Source organism: Gorilla gorilla, chromosome 20, assembly GCF_029281585.2.
Source record: "Gorilla gorilla gorilla isolate KB3781 chromosome 20, NHGRI_mGorGor1-v2.1_pri, whole genome shotgun sequence".
Classification (NCBI taxonomy): Eukaryota; Metazoa; Chordata; class Mammalia; order Primates; family Hominidae; genus Gorilla; species Gorilla gorilla.
In genome coordinates this window covers 63,447,194-63,474,525 of record NC_073244.2, presented here as the reverse complement: position 1 = coordinate 63,474,525, position 27,332 = coordinate 63,447,194, and the positions used below count along the sequence as shown (strand labels likewise).

The window sequence follows — 27,332 nt, the reverse complement described above, 5'->3', positions numbered from 1 at the left end:
AATATCACCCAAGGGGAAGGGCACTGAGAGGGAGGCAGTGGGCGGGGTGGGCCCTGCATCGGGTGGGAATCTGGGTGAGTCTTTCATCCTCTCTGGCCTCAGGGTCCCCAGGAGTGGACGGGGTAGTGGACGGTGGATCTTCCAGGGGTGACCCGGCCCTGACAGCGTCTGTGTGTGAAGTTCCTCCTGTGAGGTCACCGTTCAGACCTCACCCCCAACTTCCTGTGGGGCTTCCTCGAAATCTTGAGTTCTCAGTTCCTGAGAGAAGAACCCTGAGAAACAGACTTACCTCAGCAACCCTGGCACCTCCAACCCGACACATGCTACTGGTGCTGCTACTGCTGCCACCCCTGCTCTGTGGGAGAGTGGGGGCTAAGGAACAGAAGGATTACCTGCTGACGATGCAGAAGTCCGTGACGGTGCAGGAGGGCCTGTGTGTCTCTGTGCTTTGCTCCTTCTCCTACCCCCAAAATGGCTGGACTGACTCCGATCCAGTTCATGGCTACTGGTTCCGGGCAGGGGACCACGTAAGCCGGAACGTTCCAGTGGCCACAAACAACCCAGCTCGAGCAGTGCAGGAGGAGACTCGGGACCGATTCCACCTCCTTGGGGACCCACAGAACAAGGATTGTACCCTGAGCATCAGAGACACCAGAGAGAGTGATGCAGGGACATACGTCTTTCGTGTAGAGAGAGGAAATATGAAATGGAATTATAAATATGACCAGCTCTCTGTGAATGTGACAGGTAAGGCACAGGCTCCAAGAGAGGCCAAAGGCAAATGTGATGGGAGCTTTAGGGCACGGCTGGGATGGGACACATGTCCTGGGAGGGGGCCGGGGGTGATGGACTCAGGCGAGGAGCTGGACCAGAGCCTGAGCTTCCCCAAGACCGCACCTTGGATGCCCCTCCTGATCTTGCAAGCCCCTCCCTTCACCAGCCCTGACCCACAGGCCTGACATCCTCACCCTGCTCTGACACTGGCATTGTGGCATGTAGGGCCTTATGACTGCTTGTTTTGGGGCCTGTCCTAGGCATGGCAGGGGTTTAGCAGCATCCCAGGCCTCTCCCCACCAGATGCCAGAAGCACCCACCCCACCCATGCAGTGAGACAATAACAACTATCTCCACACATTGTCAAACGTCCTGGGGGGTTAAGTCCTCCCCAGTTGAGAGCCTTAGGTCTACACAACCCCATGTCTCTCTCAGGCCAGGCCAGGGAGGAAGCACTTCCTGGTGCAAACGAAGGGCAGCAGAGGTACCTGAGCCTGGGCAGGGAGACTCAGCTCATGGCCCCTCCATCTCTCATGCCCTGAGGTCCTCGGAGATCCACATTTAAATGCTCAAAAGACAGGAGGGACCTCCACAATGGTCCAGAGGCATGGAGGGCAGGACCCACATGTCTGGTGCAGGCCCTGGTGCTTCAGGGAAGCCCGGAGGTGGGAGGTGGGACACGGTCTCTGCTCCTCCCTGGGTGGGTCTCTAGGGTCTCTGAGCTTTAGGGTTTCCTTCACTCTGTGCAGAGGGAACGAGTTCCTATAGCGTGTGGGTTTGCAGTTTCTCTTCCATGCAGGGCTGAGGTCTCCAGCTCCTCTCCAGCTCCCTGTGGGTCCCACAGCCCTGCCCCTCCTCTCCCTCCCCCTTCTCTGCTCACACAGGGAGCCCAGGAAGCCTCTGCCTCAGAGATGCTGCTGCCCCTGCTATGGGCAAATGAAGAGAGGGACAGTAGGGGCTGGGCTGACCCTCGTTTCTCCACAGCGTCCCAGGACCTACTGTCAAGATACAGGCTGGAGGTGCCAGAGTCGGTGACTGTGCAGGAGGGTCTGTGTGTCTCTGTGCCCTGCAGTGTCCTTTACCCCCATTACAACTGGACTGCCTCTAGCCCTGTTTATGGATCGTGGTTCAAGGAAGGGGCCGATATACCATGGGATATTCCAGTGGCCACAAACACCCCAGGTGGAAAAGTGCAAGAGGATACCCAGGGTCGATTCCTCCTCCTTGGGGGCCCACAGACCAACAACTGCTCCCTGAGCATCAGAGATGCCAGGAAGGGAGATTCAGGGAAGTACTACTTCCAGGTGGAGAGAGGAAGCAGGAAATGGAACTACATATATGACAAGCTCTCTGTGCATGTGACAGGTAAATCTCTGGCTCTAGGACCAGCCAGAGGGGAAGGCCTGAGGGCCACAGGGTAGGGCTGAGATGGGACCCCCATCCTGGGAGGGAGTTGGAGGTGAAGCATGTCTGGCTCAGGGGAGGAGTAAGACCAGAGCCTGAGCCTCCTCAGCACCACACTTCAGACCCCAACACCCTCATTTTGCCTGTCTCCCTTTCATCACCAGCCCTGACTCACATGCCCACCTTCTCCATCCCGGGGACCCTGGAGTCTGGCCACCCCAGGAACCTGACCTGCTCTGTGCCCTGGGCCTGTGAACAGGGGACGCCCCCCACAATCACCTGGATGGGGGCCTCCGTGTCCTCCCTGGACCCCACTATCACTCGTTCCTGGGTGCTCAGCCTCATCCCAAAGCCCCAGGACCATGGCACCAGCCTCACCTGTCAGGTGACCTTGCCTGGGGCTGGCGTGACCACGACCAGGGCTGTCCGACTCAACATATCCTGTGAGTTCTGGGCCAGGACGTCTGGGTCTTTGATCGGGATTCCCTGAGGCCAGTTGGATGTGGGACCCAGACTCAAGGATCTGGGTCCTGGAATCTTGGCTGGGAGTTGGGAGTCAGGAGGATGCTGGCTCCACCTTCCCCATTTATGGGGCTCCTGGGGAGACAGGGTCAGTGTCCCCAGTCCTCAAAGTGATGGGATCTCCTTGTCTTTCTGTTCCAGATCCTCCTCAGAACTTGACCATGACTGTCTTCCAAGGAGATGGCACAGGTAAGATGGAATCCTCTCCCTGGGGCTGGAGGAGCAGAGCCTTCAACTCAGGGGAGAGCCAGGTCCCTCCTCATCCTGGACTCACCCTGGTGACCTGAGACCCCTTTGTGGGTGAGACCTGGGCCCCCCCTCCCTCATCCTCAGCCTTGTGGCCACCTGAGCACCTTCTCATCACCCCCTCACTCCCCTTGAACTCCTCCACACACACACCTATTTTGGCCCCACAGCAAGGGCAGAGGGACATTCACACAGCAGCTCAAGGATTTGAGGCCTCTTATCTTCCAGCTCCTGAATATTGCCTCCTACCTCATCTTTTTATTTTCACCAATAGTTCTGAGCTATATTCTTTTGGATACATGCTATAGTCACATGGGCAAAAATTTATAATGCACAGCAGAGTCTGTCCCCAGAATCGACCAGGGTCTGTCCAGGCTGTCCTGAGCCTTGGTTTGTGCACCTGGAGGATCTCAGAGGTGGTTTGATGTCAGTAGTGAGACTGTTTGCACCCTCCTCTAGGGCTGTGTGTCATTCCACTGTCTGAATAGTCTCTAATTTTGTGTCATCTTCTAATGGAAGATCACGGCACTAATTTTATCCTACAGCACAAACACTGCAATGAATAATGTTGTATCTACTCCCACAAGGAATATCTAAGTGTATGGAATAAAGTCCTAAAAGCAAAATATAGCAGCGTCATATGTCTTTCTGATTATGAAAGGTACAGTGAAATTGTTCTAATTAAAGATGGACAAGTTTACATCCCCAACAGTGAGCAGTGAACATGCATATGTCCCTACAATTCAGCACGTATCAGTGTCTGTTCCATTCACCACTCTCTTTCTGTATCCTTCCTCCCTGCCTCGATCACTTTGTCTCTCTCTGCCCCTCTGTCTCTTTCTCTACAGCATCCACAACCTTGAGGAATGGCTCAGCCCTTTCAGTCCTGGAGGGCCAGTCCCTGCACCTTGTCTGTGCTGTCGACAGCAATCCCCCTGCCAGGCTGAGCTGGACCTGGGGGAGCCTGACCCTGAGCCCCTCACAGTCCTCGAACCTTGGGGTGCTGGAGCTGCCTCGAGTGCATGTGAAGGATGAAGGGGAATTCACCTGCCAAGCTCAGAACCCTCTAGGCTCCCAGCACATTTCCCTGAGCCTCTCCCTGCAAAACGAGTACACAGGTGGGTAGGGGAGGGTCTGGAGGAGGAGAACACACATGTCCCACCCTCAGGGTCCAGCTGGGAGACCTGGAATTTCCCTGCAACCCACAGCATCACAGTCCTCTTCCTGCCAAGCAGTGAGTGCGGGGTGGGGAGAGGGGAGGAGTTGATCTTGGAGGGGAGGAGCTGGGGCCTGGACAAGTGTGTTTGGGGATACAAGGGCCTTGCTTTCCAGTGCCTGGACTAGTGTGAGGCAAGTGAGGCACTCACTTTGGGCACACAATTTAAGAACCAAAAATCAAACAACTCAGCAAGCAAGAGAAATAATCTTGCCATGTGGTTATCTTTTCGAAAATTAAAAATTATTGTAAAATAATTCCATGGTGAACACTAATCAAAATTTTAAATAAAGGCAGACTGCACCCAGCACTCTCATGCCTCAGTGACCTCAGGAGAAGTTCCCTTCCGTCCTTGTTCTTTCTGTCCGGGAAGCGGAACTGGGGTACCCAAGTCTGGGGCCCTACAGGCAGTGGGAGGAGAAGAGGCCCAGTTCTTGGAGGGTAAACCCCAAAACAACTCCAATCCATCCTCAGGCAAAATGAGGCCTATATCAGGAGTGACGCTAGGGGCGGTCGGGGGAGCTGGAGCCACAGCCCTGGTCTTCCTGTCCTTCTGCATCATCTTCGTTGTGTGAGCATTGACCCTGGGAAGGAAGAGCCTTGGGGGAGGGCAGGCTGGGAACAAAATTCCTGAAGCCAGACCTGGAAGGACCTGGATGGGTCAAGAGCTTGAAGCAAGGGCCAGAATGAGGTCATGGGTGCATGGTAAGAATTTCACGAGCACCCTTGTTTGTGGAGCTCCATGTCTGTGGCAAACCTCAGACCCTACTGCCCAGGAGAAAAGAGCCTCTGTTTTCTACATTGGGGTCTCTGGAATGGGACCACTCCCCTCCCGCCTCAGTTACCCCTCCAGCTCCCCAATAGGAAATACAGGGCAGGGGTTGGTCTGCCCACTGCACCCCGATCTAACCACACTGAAAGGCTCTCTGGTCTCTTCACTCAGAGTGAGGTCCTGCAGGAAGCAATCGGCAAGGCCAGCAGTGGGCGTGGGGGATACAGACATGGAGGACGCAAACGCTGTCAGGGGCTCAGCCTCTCAGGTGAGTGAGCATTGAATCACAGCACTTCTCCCCTGCTTTCTCCCAGGCCAGGCATGGAAGGGGATTACTTCCTCACTGTCCTTCCTTTCTTCCCCTACAGCCGAAAAATCACGTCCTGTCCACTTTTTCCTCCTAAGAACAGCTTTCATTGCCCTCCCCATCCCATCCTGACCCCTCTCACTGCTGAAGCCTCTGGATCTCTGTCTGGGACCTCCTCACCTCCCTACCTCTTGCCTCCCCTTCCCGGCCTGGAGGGACAGTTCCGCAGCCATCACTGTCCGGTTCCTCTGCATGTTGAATAGCTTTTGCTTCAAGTTCCATTTGGCTCAGCAGAGCACTGTCACTAATCTGGGTTTATTTAAATCTTTGTTCTCTAGGAATTTTTTGTTTTTATTTTTATTTATTTATTTATTTATTTTGAGACGGAGTTTTGATCTTGTTGCCCAGGCTGAAGTGCGATGGTGCCATCTCAGCTCACCACAACCTCCACCTCCCGGGTTCAAGTAATTCTGCCTCAGCCTCTCGAGTAGCTGGGATTACAGACATGAGCCACCATGCCTGGCTAATTTTGTATTTTTAGTAGAGACGGAGTTTCTCCATGTTGGTCAGGCTGGTCTCAAACTCCCAACCTCAGGTGATCGCCTGCCTCGGCTTCCCAAAGTGCTGGGATTACAGGCGTGAGCCACCGCGCCCAGGCTTTCCATGGACTTTTTATATTAATTTTGATTTTTTAAAATTGTGTTAAAATTGTATTTATCTTCATTGCTGAGATTTGGGGCACCCTTTTAATTTTGTGCTCTGGGTAAGGGCCTCCCTGGCTTTGCCCCAATCCCAGCCCCGCCTCCAGCCACTCCTGCCTCTGCTCCATGCTCCATCAACGCTGGACTCCAGTGTCATCACCAACAAGGTTATTTGTGTCTCTACATCTTCACATTGGCTGTTCCTCCTCCTCAGATGCTTCTTTCTCCCCACTCCCTGATTCCTATTCATCCTTCATGCCCTGATATAAATATTACACTCATCATTTATTGATTGTATTGAATGTGACTGGAAGCCTGTGGAAGGTTTCGAGTAGCAGAGTAACATCCATCCCTTCATTCATTAATTCATTCAGGAAAAGTTATAGAGCATCTCCTAAGAGAAGATGCCAGCGACCCATCTGTGGAAAACATTTAAAAGTCTTGGGCTTGTCGAAGTTTAATTCTATACAGAGGGATATGGCCAAACCAATCAACTAATCAAAACTAATAAAACAACAAATGAATAAAATATAAAGATAGATATATACTTAAGGGAAAATGCAATGTAGAAGAAATAGGAAGTTCCAAGGAGAAGGCTTGTGGGTTTATTTTTGTTTATTCATCCAACCATTCATCCATCCATCCATCCATCCGTCCATCTGTCCGTCCGTCCATCCATCCATCCAACCACCCACCCACCCGTCAGTCCATTCATCCATCCATCCATCCACCCACCCACCCGTCCGTCCGTCCATCCATCCATCCATCCATCCATCCATCCATCCACCCACCCACCCACCAGTCCATCCATCCATCCATCCATCCATCCATCCATCCATCCATCCATCCACCCACCCACCCGTCCATCCATCCATCCATCCATCCATCCATCCATCCATCCATCCACCCACCCACCCGTCCGTCCATCCATCCATCCATCCATCCATCCATCCATCCATCCATCCATCCACCCACCCACCCTTCCATCCATCCATCCATCCATCCATCCATCCATCCATCCAACCATCTATGGTGGAAAATAACACATAACATAAAATTTACCACCTAAACTTTATTAAGTTTATGGTTGTGCTAGATCTCTAGAACCCTTTTATCTTGCAAAACTGAAACTCCACATTCGTTGAACAATAACTCCGCCCTTTCCCTCCCATCCTCTTCATCCTCCTGCAGCCACTGGAAACCACCAATTTTACTTTATTTTCCTATGAACTTTACTATTCTAGATACCTCATATAAGTGAAATCATACAGTATTGCTCATCTTGTGACTGGATGATTTACTTAACAAATATCCTCAAGGTTCACCCACATTGTAAGGTGTGACAAGATTTCCTTCTTTTTAAAGGGTAATTAATATTGCATTGTGTGTATGTTTACCGCATTTTCTTTATCCATTTATCTGTTGATGTACACTTGGGTTGCTTCCACCTCTTGGTTATTGTGAATAATGCTGCCGTGAGCATGGGCATGCAAATATCTTTTCAATACTATATCCTGCTTTTAATTCTTTTGGGTGTATATCCACAAGTACGGTTTCTGGACTCTAAGATTATTCTGTTTTTTAATATCTTAAGGAACTGCCATGCTGTTTTCCACAGTGGCTACACTATTTTACATTCCCACAAATGTCACACAAGGGTTCCCATTTCTCCACATCCTCACCAACGCTTGTTACTTTTTGGTTTTCGTTTGTTTTTGACAGTGGCCATCCTAATGCGTGTGAGGTGATATCTCATTAAGGCTTTGATTTGCATTTTCTAATAATTAGTGATGTTTTCATATGCTTCTTTTGATTTGTATATCACCTTTAGAGAAAGTCTATCAGAGTTTAAGCCTATTTTTGAAACTGTGTTGTTTCTCTGCTGTTGAGTTCTAAGAGTTTTTTTTATATATTCTGGATATTAAAACTTTTTTCAGGTGTATGGCTTGAAAATATTTTCTACCATTCTGTAGGATGACTTGTGTTTCTGTTAGTGATGTTTGAGCACAGGAATGAAGGAGGCTCAGATCTGACACTGACTGTGAGATTGAAGAGCATTCCAGACAGAGGGAAGAACAGGGTGAGGCTCAGGCACAGGAGGGACCAGTGAGAGGATCCACAAGGACGTCTGTGTGATTAGACAGAGGGAAGCAAGGCCAAGAACAGGAAATGACTTTGGAGAAGTTGAGCCTGTGTGTGAATCGTGTCTGGCTGCACAGGGCACTGTGAGCATTTGGAGAGTTTTGTGCAAGAGACCATGATTAACTTTCATTTTCATGGGATCCCTCTGGCCTTTGTGTGCAGAAGAGACTGTGTGTGGTAGAGGAAAGACAGAGCAGAGAAGATAGAGAGGAAGCTGATGAACATCTCAGGCAGGAAGTGGTGCTGGCTGGAACCAAGATGGCAGTGGTGGTGGACATGGCTGTCTTATGGGTAAATTCTGAAGTTAGACTTATGAGAATTGCCAATAGATTGGGTGTACAATGTGAATGACAGAGAGGGAGCAAGAAGACTTCCAGATTTTTGCCCCAAGCCATGGGTAGAATGGAGGGATCTGTCACTGAGGCAGAAAAGATTGTGCAAAAAAAGAGATCTGGGGGAAAAAAGGAGGAGTTCAGATAGAATAGGTTGCATTTTGTGTGCCTTTCGACAAGATGTGTGGGTTTGAAGTATACTATTGGATCAAGGACTACAGTCAGCAGAGGGGAGAGGGCTGGGTGTAAATTTGGAAGTCGTCAGCCTATTGATGGCATGAAGACAACACAGTGGATGAGATTGCAAAGCAAAAGTCAAGAAGAGCTCAGGGCTGCTCTGATATTTAGGGTCGCGGAGATGTGGAGCATCTGGCAAAAGGGCTGCCAAGAAGGTGAGATGGAGCCAGAAAGCACGATGTCCTGTAGTTAAGTCAAGAGGGGCTTCTGTGTAGGGAAGGTGAGCAGCTGGGTCCTCGGCTGCTGCGAAGTCCAAGAAGGAGACGACTGCAAGACGGACATTCGGACTCGGCCAAGCAGTGGTCATGGTGACCTTGATAACAGCAGTGCTGAGATGTGGTGTGTGTGTGTGAATGTTAATTTGAGTAATCAAGACAGAATGGGGGAGTGAGATCACAAACAGTTCCATGGAGCATCTGCTGTGCAGGGGAGCAGCAGGGAAGTTCAGAGATGAAGGAGGAGCCTCCCAGGCAGCCTCTGTCACTCTCCACCGTGTGAGTCTGTATTAGTTTCTTGTGGCTGCTGTGACAAATTGCCATACATTTCCTGGCTTCAAACAACATACATGGATTAACTTAAAGTTCTGAAGGTCACAGGCCCAAAATGGGTGTCACTGGGCTAAAATCAAGGCATTGACAGGCAGGGCCAGTTCCTTCTGGAAGATCCAGGGGAGGATGCGCTTTCTCACCTTTTCCAGCTTCTAGAGGCACCTGCATTCCTTGGCTCAGGACCCTCCCTCTGTCTGCAAGTCAAGCAGCCTGACATCTTCCAATCTCTCTATGCCCTCCTCCTTTCACTACTTGTAAGGACCCCTGTGATTCCACTGGGCCCACCCAAGTAATCCAGGATAATTTCCCCATCTCAATATCCTTAACCTAATTCCATCTGTAAAGCCCCTTTAGCCATGTAAGGTAACAGATCAACAGGTTCCAGGGGATTAGGGCATGGACATTTTGAAGGGGTCATTATTCTTCCTATAAGAGGGAAATAATTTATTTTATTGACTTGTCTTCCCCACACCACCAAACTGTGAGCTTCTCAAGGGCAGGTGCCACGTCTGAATCAAGGCCCTGTAATTCTCTCTCACTTGCCCTCTTCCTGCCCATCTTATCATAATTCACACATAGATATTCATTTGTTTGGCAGTCATTTATTGCCACCTCCTTCAGTTAAAGAGTGAGATGCAGGGGGTCAGAGCCTATGCCTACCGTGTCCACCACAGTCCATCCAGCACCCAGCCTAGGAACTCACACACAGGAGGCCTCAGCAGGACTCCAGGCTTTGGGGTCAGAAGGAACTGACTGGATTGGGTCCCGGTATAAGAGGGAGTTTGTGCAGGGTACTTAACCATTTATACCTCAGTTTTCAAATTTATAAAATGGAGACAATAATAATATCTTACTATGGAATTGTTGTTGGAAGTTAATGAGATTAGTAAACACCAAATAAGGTGATAATTGAGTATTAAACATTAGAGGAATGTATTAAAGAGATTTCAGCAAAGTGCACATGGGATGAATGGAGGAAGGAACTCCCGGGCCTCCTTCCTGGATGCTCTCTGGTGCATGCTGGCCCCACTGCTCTGCACTGACTCCCTTCTCTTCCTCCATTCAGGGACCCCTGATTGAATCCCCGGCAGATGACAGCCCCCCACACCATGCTCCGCCAGCCCTGGCCACCCCCTCCCCAGAGGAAGGAGAGATCCAGTATGCATCCCTCAGCTTCCACAAAGCGAGGCCTCAGTACCCCCAGGAACAGGAGGCCATCGGCTATGAGTACTCCGAGATCAACATCCCCAAGTGAGAAACTGCAGAGACTCAGGCCTGTTTGAGGGCTCACGACCCCTCCAGCAAAGAAGCCCGAGGCTGATTCCTTTAGAATTAACAGCCCTCCATGCTGTGCAACAGGACATCAGAGCTTATTGCTCCTGTCTAACTGAAAATGTGTGCCTGATGACCAAACTCTCCCTTTCTCCATCCAATCGGTCCACACTCCCCGCCCCGGCCTCTGGTACCCACCATTCTCTTCTCTACTTCTCTGAGGTCGACTATTTTAGGTTCCAAATATAGTGAGATCGTAGAGTGTTTGTCTCTCTGTACCTGGCTTATTTCACTCAACATAATGTTCTCTAGGTTCATCCGTGTTGTTTCAAGTAACAGAATAATGTATTGAATATTTCAAAATGGCTAAAAGAGAGGAGTTTAAATGTTGTCACCAAAAAAAAAAAAAAATTAAATATTTGAGCTGACGGATGTGCTAATCATGCTGACGATGGTTCCACGGTGCATCCAGGTGAGGGAGCCTCACTGGGGCTGCGTTCAGGTCGCTCAGGTACTCAGGGCAGGGCTGAAATTTAATCCCTGCCTGATTCTAAGGTCTCTTCTCTCATTCGGCACTGAGTGGAACAACCACTGATTGGCACCCCTTGGCCATAAGTTTACAGCATCGCTGTTGATTCCATGGGTGAAGAACTCTGAGAAGCTGGAAGCGCCGGAGCTGAGGGAGGAGGTGCTTGGAATTAGAGCCCAGCTTTGCGCATGGCCCACCCCGACCTGCAACCCACTGACCAGCTCTGATTGGCGGATGAAGCGCCCAATGGCCACGCTACCCACGACATCATCTTCAGGTCCCGGGTGGGGTCTGCAGACCTCCTACTGGAACCTCCATCTCCAGGCTTCCGTGTGACTGGGCTGGGTCCCTCTCTTGCCAGTACCCTCCAAAGAGACCCTGGACCGTTTTCAGCCTCGCTGGCCCTATGGGGACCCCCAGCCCTTCTCCATCACCCTCTCCTCACCTGCTTGCCCTTCTGGTCTTGTCCTCAGGTCTGGGGTGGACACTCATGGAGCCCGATTTGTCCTATGGGGAGAAATCAGGGAAGAAGCCACATCTCAGGTCCCTAAGAAACATGGGAGAGTCCTGGGTAGAGAGAGGTGAAGGGGCCCAACTTCCCACCAAGTCCAAGCCTAAGTCCTCCTCATGTGGGACCCTATGGAGGAGATGGTCTGAGGGCTTCACCTCTGCACCGAGAGTCCTCAACATCGCCATGCTTTTAAAGATTTCCGAGGGCACTGGAGGAAGATGCCATTGTGTGGGAAGAAAGAGGCCGGGTGAAGCTGAGGAAGGAGTTGGCACTGCTGGCCTAATTATGAGGGATCACAACAATGATGGAGGTAATAATAGTAATTTACTTCATACCAATTATATGCCAGGCACTATAGCTTATGACAGGGTTATCTTTAACCCTCCCAACAGCCAAGCAAGACAGATATTTTAACCCATTTGCAGATGAAGAAATGAGGGTCCAGAGAGGTGATGTCACTTGCCCCAGGTCACACAGCCAGAACATAACAGAGGCCAATATTCCCAAACTGGCTTCTCTGATTCCAGACCCCTGCTCTCATATCGGAGGGGAGGCCCCAGACCATGGAGACCATGGCGCCTTTGAAAGGAATGGGACAGTGGCGTGGAGGTGGTTCTGCCAGGCCAGGGGGCTTCTTCCAGGTGGTGGAAGATGAGGTGATTCAGATACACTCTTTGGAATACCCTTGAACTTTCTTGAGTTTATCACAATCGGTTTAGAATTGCACATTGAATAATATGATGGCATTAATAATAATATCTGAGATTTTATGAAGTGCTTACTGTGTACCAACCCTTCTTCCAAGGTATTTACTACTAAGAGCTTACTTTATCCCCATAGGAGATATCCCTGTGAGGTTTGGACCAGTGTTAGTCCCATTTCACACATGGCAAGTAAAGCACAGTCAGGCCGATTGCCTGCTATCTCACTGTATGGTCGACGTTGTAGGCTCCTTGGTGAAGGGACCATATAATAATCATAAATAGGCTCAGTATCTAAATATTAATATAATTTAAGATGTATCTTCTAAAATCTTTAGATAACATAGTGAAAACGCATACACGTATGCTGTGTGTCTCCTCAGCTCCCTCTTGCCCCACCATTTATTCTAGGAAATGCCACTCCTGTGCCTTTTGGGTGGTATCCAGATCCAATCATGATTAAAATATGAGTAACTCCAGGGTGATCTTTGGGGGAGGGAGAAGGGGAGCTGAAACGAGGGGGCTAGATCATGGTAGCTGTGATATTACTGGGGGCAGGGAAAGCAGTTTGTTCATCTTTTGTTCATCAGAGGCCCAAGAATAAAGCCAGGAGCTTGGTGAAATGTGGGGGGACCGAGAAACTGAATGAGAGACAAATGAATGAGTCACTGAGGTTGACTTAATGTCAACCTCATCATCCAAAATTTCACATTGGATGATGAGGTTGACATTAAGTCAACCTCAGTGACTCATTCATTTGTCCCTCATTCAGTCTCCATCAATGGCTTTGAACACAAGGATAGAAACCCCTGGAAACTTTTCGTCTGAAGAAATTCGAGTGGAAGCAGGATCATTATGGACAGAGGCACTAAGGCCCATTATACTTTTAGGGATCACAAAAATGTTTCAATTTCTTCTAAAATCAGAAGAAAAAAACTGAATACAACCCACCCTATATTTTATACATGTTTATAGCAAGAGAGTCGTAAAATATAATTTTTAATATTTTTCTAGAGGAGGGCCCACAAAAGCAAAAATGCACCCCTGGATGGAATCCATTCCGTAAAACAGAAATGGCCCTGCTCTTAGGGGAATGAGGAGGGATTCTGGAGCCCTGTCCACAGGAGTTCCCTGCCCCACTCCAAACTCTGGCACCTTCTGCAACCCTTCTGAAGAATGTGGTTCCAGGTCCAGGAGGGGCCTTCCCCCAGGGAGGAGCCCACCCTAAGGCAGGGGCCCACCCCTTCTCAGCTGAATTCTCTGAGACCTTTTGTCTTGAGACCTCTCTTGAAGACTAGCCAACAACCCTGCATTTCCAAGACCTCGCTGACCTCCCAGGCAAGGTCTTGTATTTAGATATCGAGCCTACTTATGATTATTACATGGTCCCTTAGCAAAGGAGCCTACAACATTGACCATACAGTGAGATAGCAGGGAGTCAGCTTGTCTGTGCTTTACTTGCCATGTGTAAAATGGAACTAATACTGGTCCCAACCTCACAGGGATATCTCCTATGGGGATAAAGTAAGCTCTTACTAGTAAATACCTTGGAACAAGGGTTGGTACACAGTAAGCACATCATAAAATCTCAGAGATTATTATTAATACCATCATATCATTCTGTTTCTGCCCTTGACCTGAGCCCCTCCCCACTATGTCATGGCCACTCTCTCCATCTGCTTTTGCAATCCCCTTTTCTCTGCTCTTTCCTGAATATGAGAATTCTGTTTCCACCTCGAGCTCTCTTCTCTTCCCATGCAGCATAGTTCCTGGGGTTGGGGTGAGGGACAGAGGAGGGACTAGTGGTTGTCTCTTTCTACTTTTTCTGGTTTTGTTTGGTTTTGTTTTTACTCTTTAAGAACATTCTACATAATTGGTTTACAGCAGTGCTGTCCAGTAGATCTTTTGGCAATGATGAAATGGTCTATATTGGCACCGTCCAATCTCATAGCCACGAGCTGGTGTGACTGAGGAGCTGGATTTTTTACTTATTTAATTTTAATTCATTTTAAACTTAGTCACATATGACTAGTGGCTACCATATTGGTTAATTCATGTTACAGGCCTTTTCTTCACAGATTATTTACTTATTTATTTTTGAGACGGAGTCTCGCACTGTCGCCCAGGCTGAGGTGCCACGGTGTGATCTCGACTCACTGCAACCTGCATCTCCCAGGTTCAAGTGATTCTCCTGCCTCAGCCTCCCAAGTAACTGGGATTACAGGTGACTGCCACCACAGTTGGCTAATTTTTTCTATTTTTAGTAGAGACAGGATTTCACTATGTTGGCCAGGCTGGTCTCAAACTCCTGACCTGATGATCCGCCCGCCTTGGCCTCCTAACATGCTGGGATTACAGGCGGGAGCCACTGTGCCTGGCCTATTTATTTATTTTTTATACAGGGTGTCTGTTGCCCAGGCTGGAGTGCAGTGGCACGATCTCGGCTCACTGAGCCTCTGCCTCTCGGGCTCAAGAGATCCTCCCACCTCAGCCTCCTGAGTAGCTGGAACTCCAGAAGCACTCCACCACTCCAGGCTAACTTTTGTATTTTTTGTAGAGATGAGGTTTCACCACGTTGCCCAGGCTGGTCTTGAACTCCTGGGCTCAAGTAATCTGCTTGCCTCAGCCTCCCAAAATGTTGGGATTACAGGCATGAGCTACCATGCCTGGCCATTTCTTCACAGTTTAAATTCAATTTAATATTAAATGAAACAGGTACTAAATCTTACTTAATGTTTTATCTCTCAATTAGATGAACTTTCAATATAATTTTGATCTCACAGTTTATATTTCAATTACATTTTCATTTAGTTTAAAATTTTAGATGAAAATTAGCTCAATAAGGCCAGGCGCGGTGGCTCACACCTGTAATCCCAGCACTTTGGGATGCTGAGGCAGGTGGATCACGAGGTCAGGAGATCAAGACCATCCTGGCTAACACGGTGAAACCCCATCTCTACTAAAAAAAATAAAAAAAAATTAGCCGGGTGTGGTGGCGGGCGCCTGTAGTCCTGGCTACTTGGGAGGCTGAGGCAAGAGAATGGCATGAACCTGGGAGGCGGAGCTTGCAGTGAGCTGAGATCGCGCCACTGCACTCCAGCCTGGGCGACAGAGCGAGACTCCATATAAAAAAAAAAAAAAAAGAAAGAAAGAAAAAGAAAAAAGAAAATTAGCTCAATAAACAAAACTTTTGTTCTGCAGGACACCTAGGCATATGTGAGAGTCCTTGAGGACTGAGCTGTCACTAGGCATGTTGATCTCAGATGAAGGAGACTGGCCCCAAGAGATGAGGGCTCTCCTTCCTACCAGGGGGCTCAAGTAGTTCCATCTGCTGCTCGTACTGCAGTCTTAGTAGGAAGGAGATGCGGTCCCTGACCCTGGAAAATCCCCTAAGAAACAGCTTCCTCCTGGGCACAATGATGCAACCTGCTGACCCAGCTGCACCCTTGGTCTAGGATTGTTTTTAAGGCTCAGAGGCCTGCCTGTCACCCCAGAGCTCACAGAAAAATATAGGCATTGTGCTTCATCGTAATCATCACCATCAGCACTGCATTTGTTACCGCCATCATTAGCACCACCATCACCATCATCATCACCATAGTACTATGTCACCATTATGGCCATCATCATCACCATTGTCGTCATCATCATCACTACCAACGTCACCATCACTAGCAACACTAGCATCATCTTTGTCATCATCATCATCACCACCATCATCATCACCACTATTACTATCATCACCATCACAATAATGCCATTTCCACTATTCATCTACATCATCATTGCCATTCCCACTATAATCACCACCATCACCATTGGTACCATTATCTCCATCATTAACGTCACCATCCTCCCAAGCATCACTGCACTTTCTAACATCTACTCCACTGACTCTCAACCAGGGCGAAGTTGCCTCCCGTGTGATCTTCATAGTGTCTAGAGACATTTTTGGTTTTCTGAACTGGGGTGGTGGTGGTTGTTACTACCAGCATCTAATGGAAAAAGGCCAGTTATGCAGCTAAATGTCCCACAATGCACAGGACAGACTTACTACCTCCTCTTCCCCATCAGAGAATTATGGTCCCAATGCTGATAGTGCTGAGGTTGAGAAACTCTGGTCTACTCTATGCTGAGAATGCTGCAAGTCCCCTTTTCCTCCAAGACGTGTCTCTAATCCCCACATCACCCTTCAGGCAGGAGTTGCTCCTTTCATTCTTCAGCTGCACTGAGGATGAGCTATGAGGAGAAGTGACCTACCCAAGGTAACCTAGCCTACAGGTAGCAGAGCTGGGGTTTGAACCCAGACCTTAACCATCCCACCGCCCAATCTCTTCTCCCTGCATAGTTCACCGCTGGTACCTGTTTCCCCAACTTCACTTGGTAGCAAAGGATGACTATGTACCAGGAATTGACATGCAGACCTCTCATTTTTTTACCTGTCCCTCTAGGTAAACCTTAATATCCCTTATAAACACAAAGAGAAGGGAAGTTGCTAGAAGAAACCCCACAGCTATTTAGAACCATTGCTGACTCTAAACCCTCTCTTGCTCCCATCAGCTTCAGGTCCTGGGGGCTGATCTGTCTGCCCCAGATGATCCCTGACAACCCAGTTCCTGGCTTATCCCTCCCCCTCTGGCTCTGCTTCCCCTCTGGAGGCAGGGCTGGCTCCTGAGTCCCAGCCCCCAGCCAACATCCCACCCTTGTCCCAGAGCAATGAGGGCACCTGATTGAGTAGTGGTTGATCAGAGCATGGATCAGGACTCCACAGAGGTAGACGCCACCCAGCACTGTCAGCATGATGAGGAACATCACCATGGATACTGAGATGTAGAAATCTCTGTGGACAACAGGTAAAATCCCTGAAGGAAGAGGACACCTGGGGGTCAGGACCACGATTGACCCATTCATGCATTCACTCATCTCTTCACCCACCCACATATCCGTTCTTCAAAGATTTGTCAACATCTATTATCAGCAAAGCACTGTTCCAGGTACGAGGGATTCAGCAGCCAACAAAACAAACTCCCTGTACCCATGGGCTTGACATTCTAGCTGGGAAGTGGACAGTGGACAATTAGGCAAAGAGATGTCTCACACTGCAAGCAACCATAAGTGAATAGAGAAGAATAAACCCTCATAAGGGGAGAGACAGTGACTGGAAGGGGGGTGTGCGACACAGCGTCATTAACTCATCCATAAGGGGAGAGACAGTGACCAGGAGAAGGGTGTGTGACACAGGGTCATTAACTCATTGCATAAATGTTCACTGAGCACCAACTATGTGCTACACACTGTGCCAAGCACTGAGGACAAATGGAAAACAGAAAGCTCGCCCAGGGTGGATCACCTGAGGTCAAGAGTTCAAGACCAGCCTGGGCAACATGGTGAAACCCCATCTCTACTCTATTTTGTAAAAACACAAAAATTAGCTGGGCACAGTGGCGTGTGCCTGTAATCTCAGCTACTCAAGAGGCTGAGGCAGGAGAATCACTTGAGTCCGGGAGGTGCAGGTTGCAGTGAGCAGAGATTGCGCCACTGCATCCAGCCTGGGCAACAGAGCGAGACTCTGTTAAAAAAAAAAAAAAAAAGCTTCCCCAGCTTCTGCCCTCCTGAAGCTTGTAGTCCAGGGGAAGAGAAAAACGTGAATCAATGACTTGGAGGGCTGCATGCACACATCGTGTCTGGTGCATAGTAGGTGCTTAGGAAGTAGTGTGGCTGAAGTAAAGTCTGGAGACCACATCCTGTAATGTCTCCTGTACTTTCTTGCACAGTTTCATTTTATTCTCACAGCACCCTTTCCCTGAAGGGATTCTTATCCTTTCACTACAGTTGAGGAAACGGAGTCTCGGAACGATGGAGCTGCTTGTGCCAGGTTCATGGAGATAGGCAGCAGCAGAATGGGGATTTGGACCCAGAACCTTGGGCTGTAGAGCCCCTGCATTTACCTGCCGCACTCCTCTGCTGTCTCCCTGAGCACATCAGTCTCTCTCCTTGATGCAGAAGATTGGATGCATGGTTGCTAAGAAGATGCTTTCCCCATTTACAAATTCACTCCCAAGCCAAGTTTCTGATGCCATGGCCATGCCAAATCTCTACTCCCTGTCCACCCACCCCGTCCCTGCGTCTTTCTAATTCCTCATCTTGAAGCAGCTGAGGGGAGCAGTTGAGGGCATAGGCTATGCCTGCCTGGGCTTGAATTCCACCTCTTCCACGGGTTACGGAGCAATAGAGCCTTGAATAAGCACTCAAACTCCATGGGGCTCAGTTTTCTCACCTGTCAAATGGAGGTGATGCTAATCGCATTCACTTACTCCATGGAGAAATGGTGAGAGTCACACAGGTTAGAACAAAGGCGGGCACATAGTAAGTGCTCAGCCAATGTCTGCTACTCTTATCCCCCTGGGAGTCACCCTGACTCTGATCTGAGGACTCCAGAGGATTCACAGAGGAGGCAGCTTTGGACCCAGACCTCAGAGAACTGGGAGATTTCACCCAGAGGTTGCGAGCATGTCATGGCAGGGTGGAGGTGGCACTCCTGAGAGTGGGCACTGCCTAGCAGGGCATGGAGGCAGGGAGATGTGCAGAGCATGAGCCTGGACGGGAGCTGCTGCACTCACGGGGGGCCTGGATCCTGACGTCCATGTACATGATCAGCTGTGTCACGGGGTTCTCCACAGTGCATCGCTAACGGCCCATCTGCTCCCAGGCAAGACTCGAGAGGTTCATCTTTGCATCTGAGAAGTTCAGGAGGGAGCCATTGTGGATCCAGTGGTACTTGAGATCCAGGAAGGAATAGCAGATACACTCCATTTCCACTTGGGAGCCGATCTCAGCTGTCACAATGCCGTTGAAATCATCAGGATTGCTCCTCAGCAGCACATAGTCGCGCCCATCTGTAGAGACAGGGTAGGAGGCCCAGGCTATGTTTCTGACCTCTCGGCGTCCCGTCTCATGAAGTCCTCCTCCAGCCAGGAGGTTCCCCACTGTGCACCTCGGGCTAACCCCTAGACCTGCCCCAGGCAAGGCAGCTGTGCCAACAACAATAACCATAAGAGCATCTTCTATGATTAAGGAACTACTAGAGGCCAGGCCCATGGTGCCATTTACATCGTAATAAAATTGGTGGAGTAAAAGCAAACACATGGAGCCTGCTGTGTGCCAGGCACTGTTCTAAGCTCTGTGCCTGTCCCCACATTTGTGGAATTCCCAGAACAACCCATGTGACTGGTTCCACCATTGATCCATTTTATAGGTGGAAAGCAATGAGGCTCGGAGGAGAGGATTAGGACTTTATGACTCCAACTGACACAGAAGGATTGAGCCAGTCTCAGGGCCTGGGAGCAACTGCCCTGAGCAGCTGCAGCCTCTGGATCCTGGGTCTTGGTTCCAAGCCTGTGACCTGTTAACAGCTGTATGGAGGTCAGAAATTGTTCACCCCTCAACCCCACCTTCTACAGGATGGGTGCCGTAGCCTGCACTTTAGGAAATCTGACAGACCGCTGGAGTAGTTCCAGGAGACGTGAAAGTGATTTTAGATGTGTGATTATGTTTTTCAGTTGGAAGATGTGGAAGAGTTTATTAAACTCTGTGAGCAGTCCTGGAATACTGGGGAAAAATCTAAGTGTTAGTGTATTTATAAGTTCAGCGTATTCGATTTCCAAGAGCTGTCTGAGAATTTGTGGAAGTCTTCCTGGGTGCTGAACTTGCCCCGGTAGGCAGCTAAAGGGCTATAAAGAAAAAAGAATGTATGGAATGCATAATTGAGTCTTTAAATAAAGCTCTCTGTTTAAGGGAGCATAGCCTGTTCAGTTTCAGTGAAAGAGAGTGACAGGGACTATACTAAATTTAGTAGAAAAGAAGAAAGAAATTAATGAGCAGAATTTCCAGGCTCGAGGGGCTTGAAAACTTAATAATTGAACATCAATTTAAGAAACAATGGTATTAAGTAGTCCCCTCTTTACACAAAAGCAGACCTCAACAAAGGCGCACTGACCATTTCTAATCTGAGAAGTGGGGACTGGCGTCTTCATTTCAAACTCGAGTGTACCACGTTTCTGAGTAGCAGGGGCAGCTCCCAAGTTCACAGGGCTCAGGAGCCTGAGCTGATTCCAATCCAGAGTGAGCTGGCTGCAGGCTGGCCCAGGATGCCCCCTCTCTCCAGCTCAGCCTGTCCTAACATATTCCTATCCCTAGAAAGCCCTGAGACCAGCCCTGGCTTCAGTCCTAGGAGCCCAGACCACTCAGAGGCCACAGTCAGAGAGATGCGTTCACTTCTCTGAAAGATCTCTGGGAAACTCTCTATCATGCACTGAATTGTTCTGTCATGGCGGCTGACCCTGAGGATGACGAGGGTCTTGCCATCCGGGGAAATTGTCATCCGGTCACTACTAGAGGTAGGCACGTCGTTCACATACCACGTGATGTTGGTGACATTTGTGTGGCAGTCGGCAGCCACAGAATCCATGTTCTCCACCAGGGAGCTGGCATTGACGGAGATGCCCGGATTGCTTCCCAACTCTGGGTGAAGCAGGAAAGAGAAAAAAATTACAAGCGGGGTCTGCTTCCCCAGGCTCTGCTCCTCTCCAGGGGACTTCTGGGCATGTTGGAGAGAAGCCAAGAGCCGTAAGATAAGATCTGGCATCCTGGCAAGGGAGCTGAGAAGGGCAGAGGAGTAGGCACAGGGCAATGAGGCTGCCAAGGTGTGGGCCTTTCCTGAGCCACTGCCGTGCTGTCTGCTGCCATAATGGTGAGCTCTTGGCATAAACATGTGGCCTAATCATTGTTTCTGATCCCCCAAACCAGGACCCTCATCCAGGAGACATGAGAGGTTCTGAGTGAGAGGTGGCATTTGGCTACACAATACTACTCCATTATTTGAGTCCCATTCACTTTACGAATACTCCCTCCAACGCTACGACAAACCACAATGGTGGGTTCCTCCCCACTCTACAGATGAGGAAACTGAAGAACACAGAAGGAACACAAATGGGCCAGGGTCTTGCAGTATGTATTTGCAGCCACTGTCAAATACAGGACTGCTTGTCTTCGAACTCCGCCCTCTCCTCCACTAGCCCTCAGATCCCCCAGGAGCTGTCCATGGTACACAAGATTCCAGGGCGGCTCCGTGATTTCCACTCCCGGTGTCATGCTCTGTATACTGTCCTTCTCTCAAATGTGTCACATCTAGCTCTCCTTGGGGGTCGGGAAACAGAGCACCTGCTAACCCACCTAGAACCTCCAGCCAGCCGGTTGCTCTTTGGGTCTCATTGCCTGCAACCACCCGAACAGTGTAGTTTCCCGTGTCATTTAATGCAGTCGGCCTGATCAGCAGGCTGCCTTCTCTGTTCACTCTCTCCCTGCCAGTGTACATGGGCCCAGGCTGCTGGGCACTGGGCGGTTTGTGGCTGATAATCATGTTTCCTGCGCTGTCGTTTGCACCCCAGTACCAGCTGTATTCCTGAACATCCTCAGGGACGTTATCCAGGGCCAGGACAGTCCGATATCCCTTGATCCCCAGGGTTTGGGTGATGAAGATTTGGCCAGAGGCCTGGCAGATCCCACAGGCCAGCAGACTGGCTGAAGAAGACAAGGAAAAAAGACACAGAGAAATTCACAAAGAGATTCAGACTGGCTGAGAAGACAAGGAAAAAAGACACCATCCGGGAACGATTCCCAGAAACGCTGGTGAACCAGGCAAGAGTTTCTGGCTCCTGGTAGAGTCCCCAGCTTGTCCCCTCCTATGCCTCCCCTCAGCCCCTGCCGTGGTCCATTTTACCCTTATCTTCTCCCAGGCCCTCCTCGCTAGCCACACAGCCTGCAATCCATCTTCACATCACAATTATGTAAACGTTAATAAGCCCAAGTTGCGACCCTGTTCTCCTCTGCTCAAACACCTTCTGTGGCTCCCCAGTGCTCTTAGGATAAAGTCCAAACTCTTAGGTGGGTATATGAAACACTGTCAGCCACAGCTGGTGTTCGTGACTCATCGAGCCTCCTTGTGGAGCACACCTACCCCATCCTGTCCCCACTATGCACCTTTTACTCATTTATTCCTGTAGTTATTTATCAGAAGACATGACTGCCACACTGTATGCCCCAGGCCTCTACATAGCTTTCTTGGTGCACCACGCCTTCTCCTAACTCCAGGCTTCGCACACGCTGTTCCCCATTCCCGGCAGGGACTCCTTCTCCCTCCTCTCCATCTGCACTCTCCTTGCTGACTCACTTCTATTCATCACTCAGGTCTCAGCTTGGATGTCTCCTCCACCCCAGCCTGGGTCAGGTGTCCGCTCTGGGCTCCCCCAGCTCCTCCTGGGCTCCCCCCATCCCAGCCATGACCTCTGGGGGTCCTCAGAGTCTAGTCACATATCTATATCTTGCCCTGGACTGTGGGCTCCAGGAGGGCAGGACTGCCCTGTCTCAGTCACCACTGAGTCCCCAGCACCCCCAAGCACAGGCTGGACACAGGGGGAGCTCAGTAATAATTGTCTGGGTGAGAAATAGTCCCCTGAGAACTTCTACATGTCTTTGATTTTGCATCTAAATTCACTGGAGTGGGTGTGAATGGAGGCGGCAGCCTGTTACCACATATGACATGGGCAGTTGTCCACTGCCCTGTGAACCCCAAGCCTGGGCTATGTGGAGGAGGCAGAGATGCCTGAGACCCCGGCTCTAGGCCTCACGTATGGACACGCTGGACCTGTTCAAGGACAGTACACGTGGTAAAGCAGGACAGTTGTGCTTGTAGGGGGCATAGAAGGTCCTGGGCAAAGGTGAGGGGCTGGGAAGGAATCTGGCCTGAGAGGTGGGGGAGGGGATGGGGCAGATTGGGGCACCCAGTGGGAGGTGAGTGCAGGGAGGTGAGGGTGAAGGTCCAAGCTCCTGATTCCTGGGTGTAGATAGAAATACAGTTTCTCTCTCTGTGTGTGTGTGTGCGCGTGTGTGTGCGTGTGCGTGTGTGTGTGTGTGTAACACCACATGTGTGGGTCTGTGAAGGGGTGTGTCTAGAGGCAAAGTGTGCCCATGTGTGTGAGCTCATGAAAGTTGTGCTGAGGGTCCTGCCCCTTCTCCTCTCCCCGACCCCTGCTCTGGGAATTTCTTGATGTGCCCCTGGATGGGGATGGTCCCAGCCCCCTCACCACCACGTTGCTCCTAGCTGCCCTTCCCTCAGTCCTGGGAAGCTCATCCAGCATCCAGCATCTCTTACCCATGAGGAAGACCCTCCTCCACAGGCTCCATCTGGGTCTGGAAAGGTCCATGAGCTGCCTGGGGTCCTCCAGGAGGAGGGGTCCCTCCAGAGACACAGCCGCCTCCTCTGCTCCCTCCAAGACCTGTGTCTCCTGGCACAGAGGCTGCCGGCCTCGTCTCCCAGCCTTCAGGGCGGCCTTTCCTCCCCAGGGTGGACTCTGACCAGCAGGGGTGGGGCCTGGGGAAGACGGCTCTTGAGAGCCCGACCTTATCTTTATGGCTTTATGTTGCCTTTAGTTCATTATTTATTTACTTATTTTTATAATAATTTACATTTTTTTCTCTGGTCATGAAAAAACGGAAAAACACAGGCTCACTGTTGGGAAAACAAGGAAAACCAGAAAATACAGCCAAGCGCCTCAAAGATAGGACATCAAACTCCTCAACTGTATGTCCTGTTTCCATTTGGTTTGGTTTTCCTATGCAGGGCCCAGCTTTTTTTTTTTCACGGAGTCTCGCTCTGTCACCAGGCTGGAGTGCAATGGCACGATCTTGGCTCACTGCAACCTCGTCTTTCGGGTCCAAGTGATTCACCTGCCTCAGCCTCCCGAGTAGCTGGGACTACAGGCTCGTGCCACCACACCCAGCTAATTTTTGTGTTTTTAGTAGAGACGGGGTTTCATCATGCTGGCCAGGATGGTCTTCATCTCTTGACCTCGTGATCCGCCCACCTCGGCCTCCCAAAGTGCTGGGATTAGAGGTGTGAGCCACCGTGCCCGGTGGAGGGCCCGACTTTTAGACTGCCTGGGGCTGTTTTCCAACTGGCTGCTTTCCTCCTCAACAGTGGACTATTTCTCTACGTCACTAAATATTCCTCCCATGACCATTGTGAATGGCTGCAGGGAATGCTCTTCCAGACCTGAACCAGTGTGTGCATAACCAGGTCCCTTTGTGAAAGTGCTCACAAGCCAAAAAATCCCTGAGAAATACAGTGGGGAAGGCTGTGAAGCGAGGGCTCTCTGACAACAAAAATTTTCACAGAAGACGCTGCAGAAACCATAGCCTTGCACAAAAGCCATCTCAACCTTCCACCAAAAAAATACTTCTGTGACAAGTATTTGGACAGCAACCTCCGGTCCAAACTTGGACTGACGTCACCCTCATTAGGGATCCTTGTAGCCTAGGGTAATTATCTCAAAACATTTATGGGGTCCTCCTCATTTTTCCATTGAAAACCCTTTGTGTTCTTTTACCTCCCTGAATGTGCACGTAGTTTACTATAGCACCCAGATTCCCATTGCAATGCCCCATTCCTGAATACATATCATTTTCTTTTAGAGAGCTTCTCTCTGTTTGTTATTTAGGTTGACACTTTGTTGTTGGAGGGTCAGGCTGTTTCTAAAAACAGGGATCCAGGACAGGGGAGTTGTGCACAGAAGTAATGAGGTATGGGCGCCTTGAAACCTGACAGAGAGACAGACAGACAGGGACATAAAAAAAAAATGCAGGCAGAGTGAGATACAGAGGGAAGACACAGAAACAGAGAGAGAGAGAGAGAGAGAGAGAACAACTCAGAAATGTCCAATTGACAAGGTCTTTCTAACCGTACTTGGGAATGTGTTTGTCTTTCATTTTGATAACACACCCTACTTTTTAAATTATAAAAGGAGTGAATTTGAATTTGTTATAAAAATTTTTGATTTACATACTTACATATTTATGTAATATTATTAACATTTACATATTTATACATATATTTTATATGTATAACTATATAAGTATGTAAAATAAATATAAAATTATTTATTGTCATTTAATGAATACCATTTTTTAAAACCACCCAGAGATACAACCAGCTGTTTTCTATGTGTCTTTTCAGTTTGGGTATGTTACAGCTGGCATACGCATGCACATATGGATCTCTTTTATTAGAGCAGAATTATATCATTAAATTTTTGTTTTTATTAGGGCTTTTCAAATGTTAAACCCAAGTTTTGTCAGAGTAAGGTGAATATGCACCTCTGGATGTCTACTGGTTTATAAAGTATCTTTGAAGTCTTCTTCTGTGCCCTGAAAACCCATATGAATATTTGCAGCCTACAGCCAAACACCTCCATGTTAGTTTTAATAGGAAAATAACACATTTGTTACCACAGATGTTAGTTAATTGGCCTGCCCCAGTATTACAGTGTAAATGGTGCCTCTGAAATATATACAAAGTGGATCTTCTGGCTTTAGCTCCCTTGAAGCACTCCCCACATTCTGCCTCAGGTCCTGGACTCTCATGGGAGAAGCATGGCTTTGCACCATCACTGTTCATTATTCATGGCTGCGTAGTATTCCACTGGATTGGATATGGGTTGAATTATTCAACCAATCCTCTATTTGCAATCATTTATGTCCTTTCAGTTTTTTTTTTTTCCAGACAGAGTCTCACTCTGTCCTCCAGGCTGGAGGTCAGTGGTGTGATCCAGGCTCACTGCAACCTCTGCCTCCTGAGTTCAAGTGATTCTCATGCCTCAGCCTCCAGAGTAGCTGGGATTACAGGCATGTGCCATCACATCGGGCTAATATTTTTTGTATTTTTAGTAGAGACGGGATTTTGCCATGTTGGCCAGTCTGGTCTTCAACTCCTGGGTTCAAGTGATCCATCCCCCTCGGCATCCCAAGTGTTGGGATTACAGGCATGAGCCACTGGGCCAGGCCGGGTTCTTTCAATTAAAAAACACGATATTTTAGAGCAGTTTTAGGTTTACAGCAAAATTCAGCAGAAGGTACAGAGGTTTTTCATATATCACCTGCCCTCCCGCATGCACAGCCACCCCCATTATCAACAGCCCCACCAGAGTGGTACATTCATTGCATTTGATGAGCCCACGTTGACACAATATTAGCACCCAAAGCCCATAGTTTATATTAGAGTTCTTTTTTTTTTTTTTTTTTTTGAGATAGAGTCTTGCTCTGTTGCCAGGCTGGAGTGCAGTGGCACAATCTCGGCTCACTCAACCTCCACCTCCGAGGTTCAAGCGATTCTCCTGTCTCAGCCTCCCAAGTAGCAGGGATTACAGGCACACGCCACCATGCCTGGCTAATTCTTTGTGTTTTAGTAGGGACGGGGTTTCACCATGTTGTTCAGAATGGTCTCAATCTCTGACCTCGTGATCCACCCACCTTGGCCTCCCAAAGTGCTGGGATTACAGGCGTCAGCCACCATGCCTGGCCTACTTCTTTTGTACACAGCAGCATGAACAGCTTTTGCCTAGTCCCATTTGTAGATCCATGATTAATCCCAGAGGTGAACTTGCACAGGAAAGAACTCAACCCTACTTAAACAGAGGTCTGGCCTTTGCTCTCAGCTACTGGGAGGGAACTCTAAGCCCCTGGAATATCTCACCTGATAGGAATGTCTATATTTACCTTAGCGCCTTGTCCAATAATATGACTAATATTCATAATAATATGACTAAATAGTTATATTCGTCTAATAATATGACCACCAAATAGTCTAATAATATGACTAATGGTAGGGACTTTGGGTCACTGTTGTCAGCTCTGTCTCTAGAGCACCTGAAGCTAAGATCAGCCATGTGAACAGCCATCCGTATCTACATGGGAAAGCCACAATAAAAACCCTGGGCATCAAGGCTTAGGTGAGTGTCCCTGGTTGGTGACACTCTATGCATGTTGTCACACGTCATGTAAGGAGGAATTACTGCTGTCTGTGATTGTACTGGGAGGGGACAACTGGAAACTACACATTTGGAATTCACTGGACCCTGCCCCATGCTCTTCTCCCCTTGGCTGACTTTAATCTGTATCCTTTTGCTGTAATGAGACATAACATGAGAATAACAGCTTTCAGTGAGTTCTGTGAGTCCTACTTGTGAACTGTCGAAACTGAAGGTGATCAGGGGACCCCTGAGTGTGA

At 49.1% G+C, this 27,332-nt stretch overlaps 2 protein-coding genes across 4 annotated transcripts; one reads left to right on the top strand and one right to left on the bottom strand.

The window, feature by feature from the left end:
- The first annotated feature begins 320 nt into the window (after positions 1-320).
- SIGLEC12 (sialic acid binding Ig like lectin 12) lies at positions 321-10,869 on the top strand. 3 transcript variants are annotated; one of them, XM_019014930.4, is made up of 8 exons: positions 321-747; positions 1,759-2,139; positions 2,343-2,621; positions 2,842-2,889; positions 3,795-4,064; positions 4,637-4,733; positions 5,106-5,202; positions 10,268-10,869. In XM_019014930.4, the coding sequence occupies exons 1-8, from the start codon at positions 321-323 to the stop codon at positions 10,454-10,456; spliced, it is 1,788 nt and encodes a 595-aa protein (XP_018870475.2). In that variant the 3' UTR covers positions 10,457-10,869. The 3 variants fall into 3 exon arrangements, with proteins under 3 accessions (XP_018870475.2, XP_063557644.1, XP_063557645.1); XM_063701574.1 differs by lacking the exon at positions 1,759-2,139 and having other exon boundaries at positions 3,795-4,056; positions 4,647-4,733; positions 10,268-10,646; XM_063701575.1 differs by lacking the exons at positions 1,759-2,139; positions 2,343-2,621 and having other exon boundaries at positions 10,268-10,646.
- A 574-nt stretch (positions 10,870-11,443) lies between these two features.
- CEACAM18 (CEA cell adhesion molecule 18) lies at positions 11,444-23,475 on the bottom strand. Its single transcript, XM_055370249.1, is given in 6 exon segments — positions 11,444-11,509; positions 16,941-17,076; positions 18,831-19,110; positions 20,462-20,734; positions 21,446-21,793; positions 23,424-23,475. Coding segments are annotated over 6 exon segments (1,155 nt in total).
- Between the last annotated feature and the right edge of the window lie 3,857 nt (positions 23,476-27,332).

Bases quoted from the DNA above. Each gene is read 5' to 3' on its own strand.
- SIGLEC12 (XM_019014930.4), top strand. From the start codon at position 321: ATGCTACTGGTGCTGCTACTGCTGCCACCCCTGCTCTGTGGGAGAGTG. The intron at 2,140-2,342 runs GTAAATCTCTGG...TTTCATCACCAG, and splicing joins GCTCTCTGTGCATGTGACAG to CCCTGACTCACATGCCCACC. The intron at 2,890-3,794 runs GTAAGATGGAAT...CTTTCTCTACAG, and splicing joins CTTCCAAGGAGATGGCACAG to CATCCACAACCTTGAGGAAT.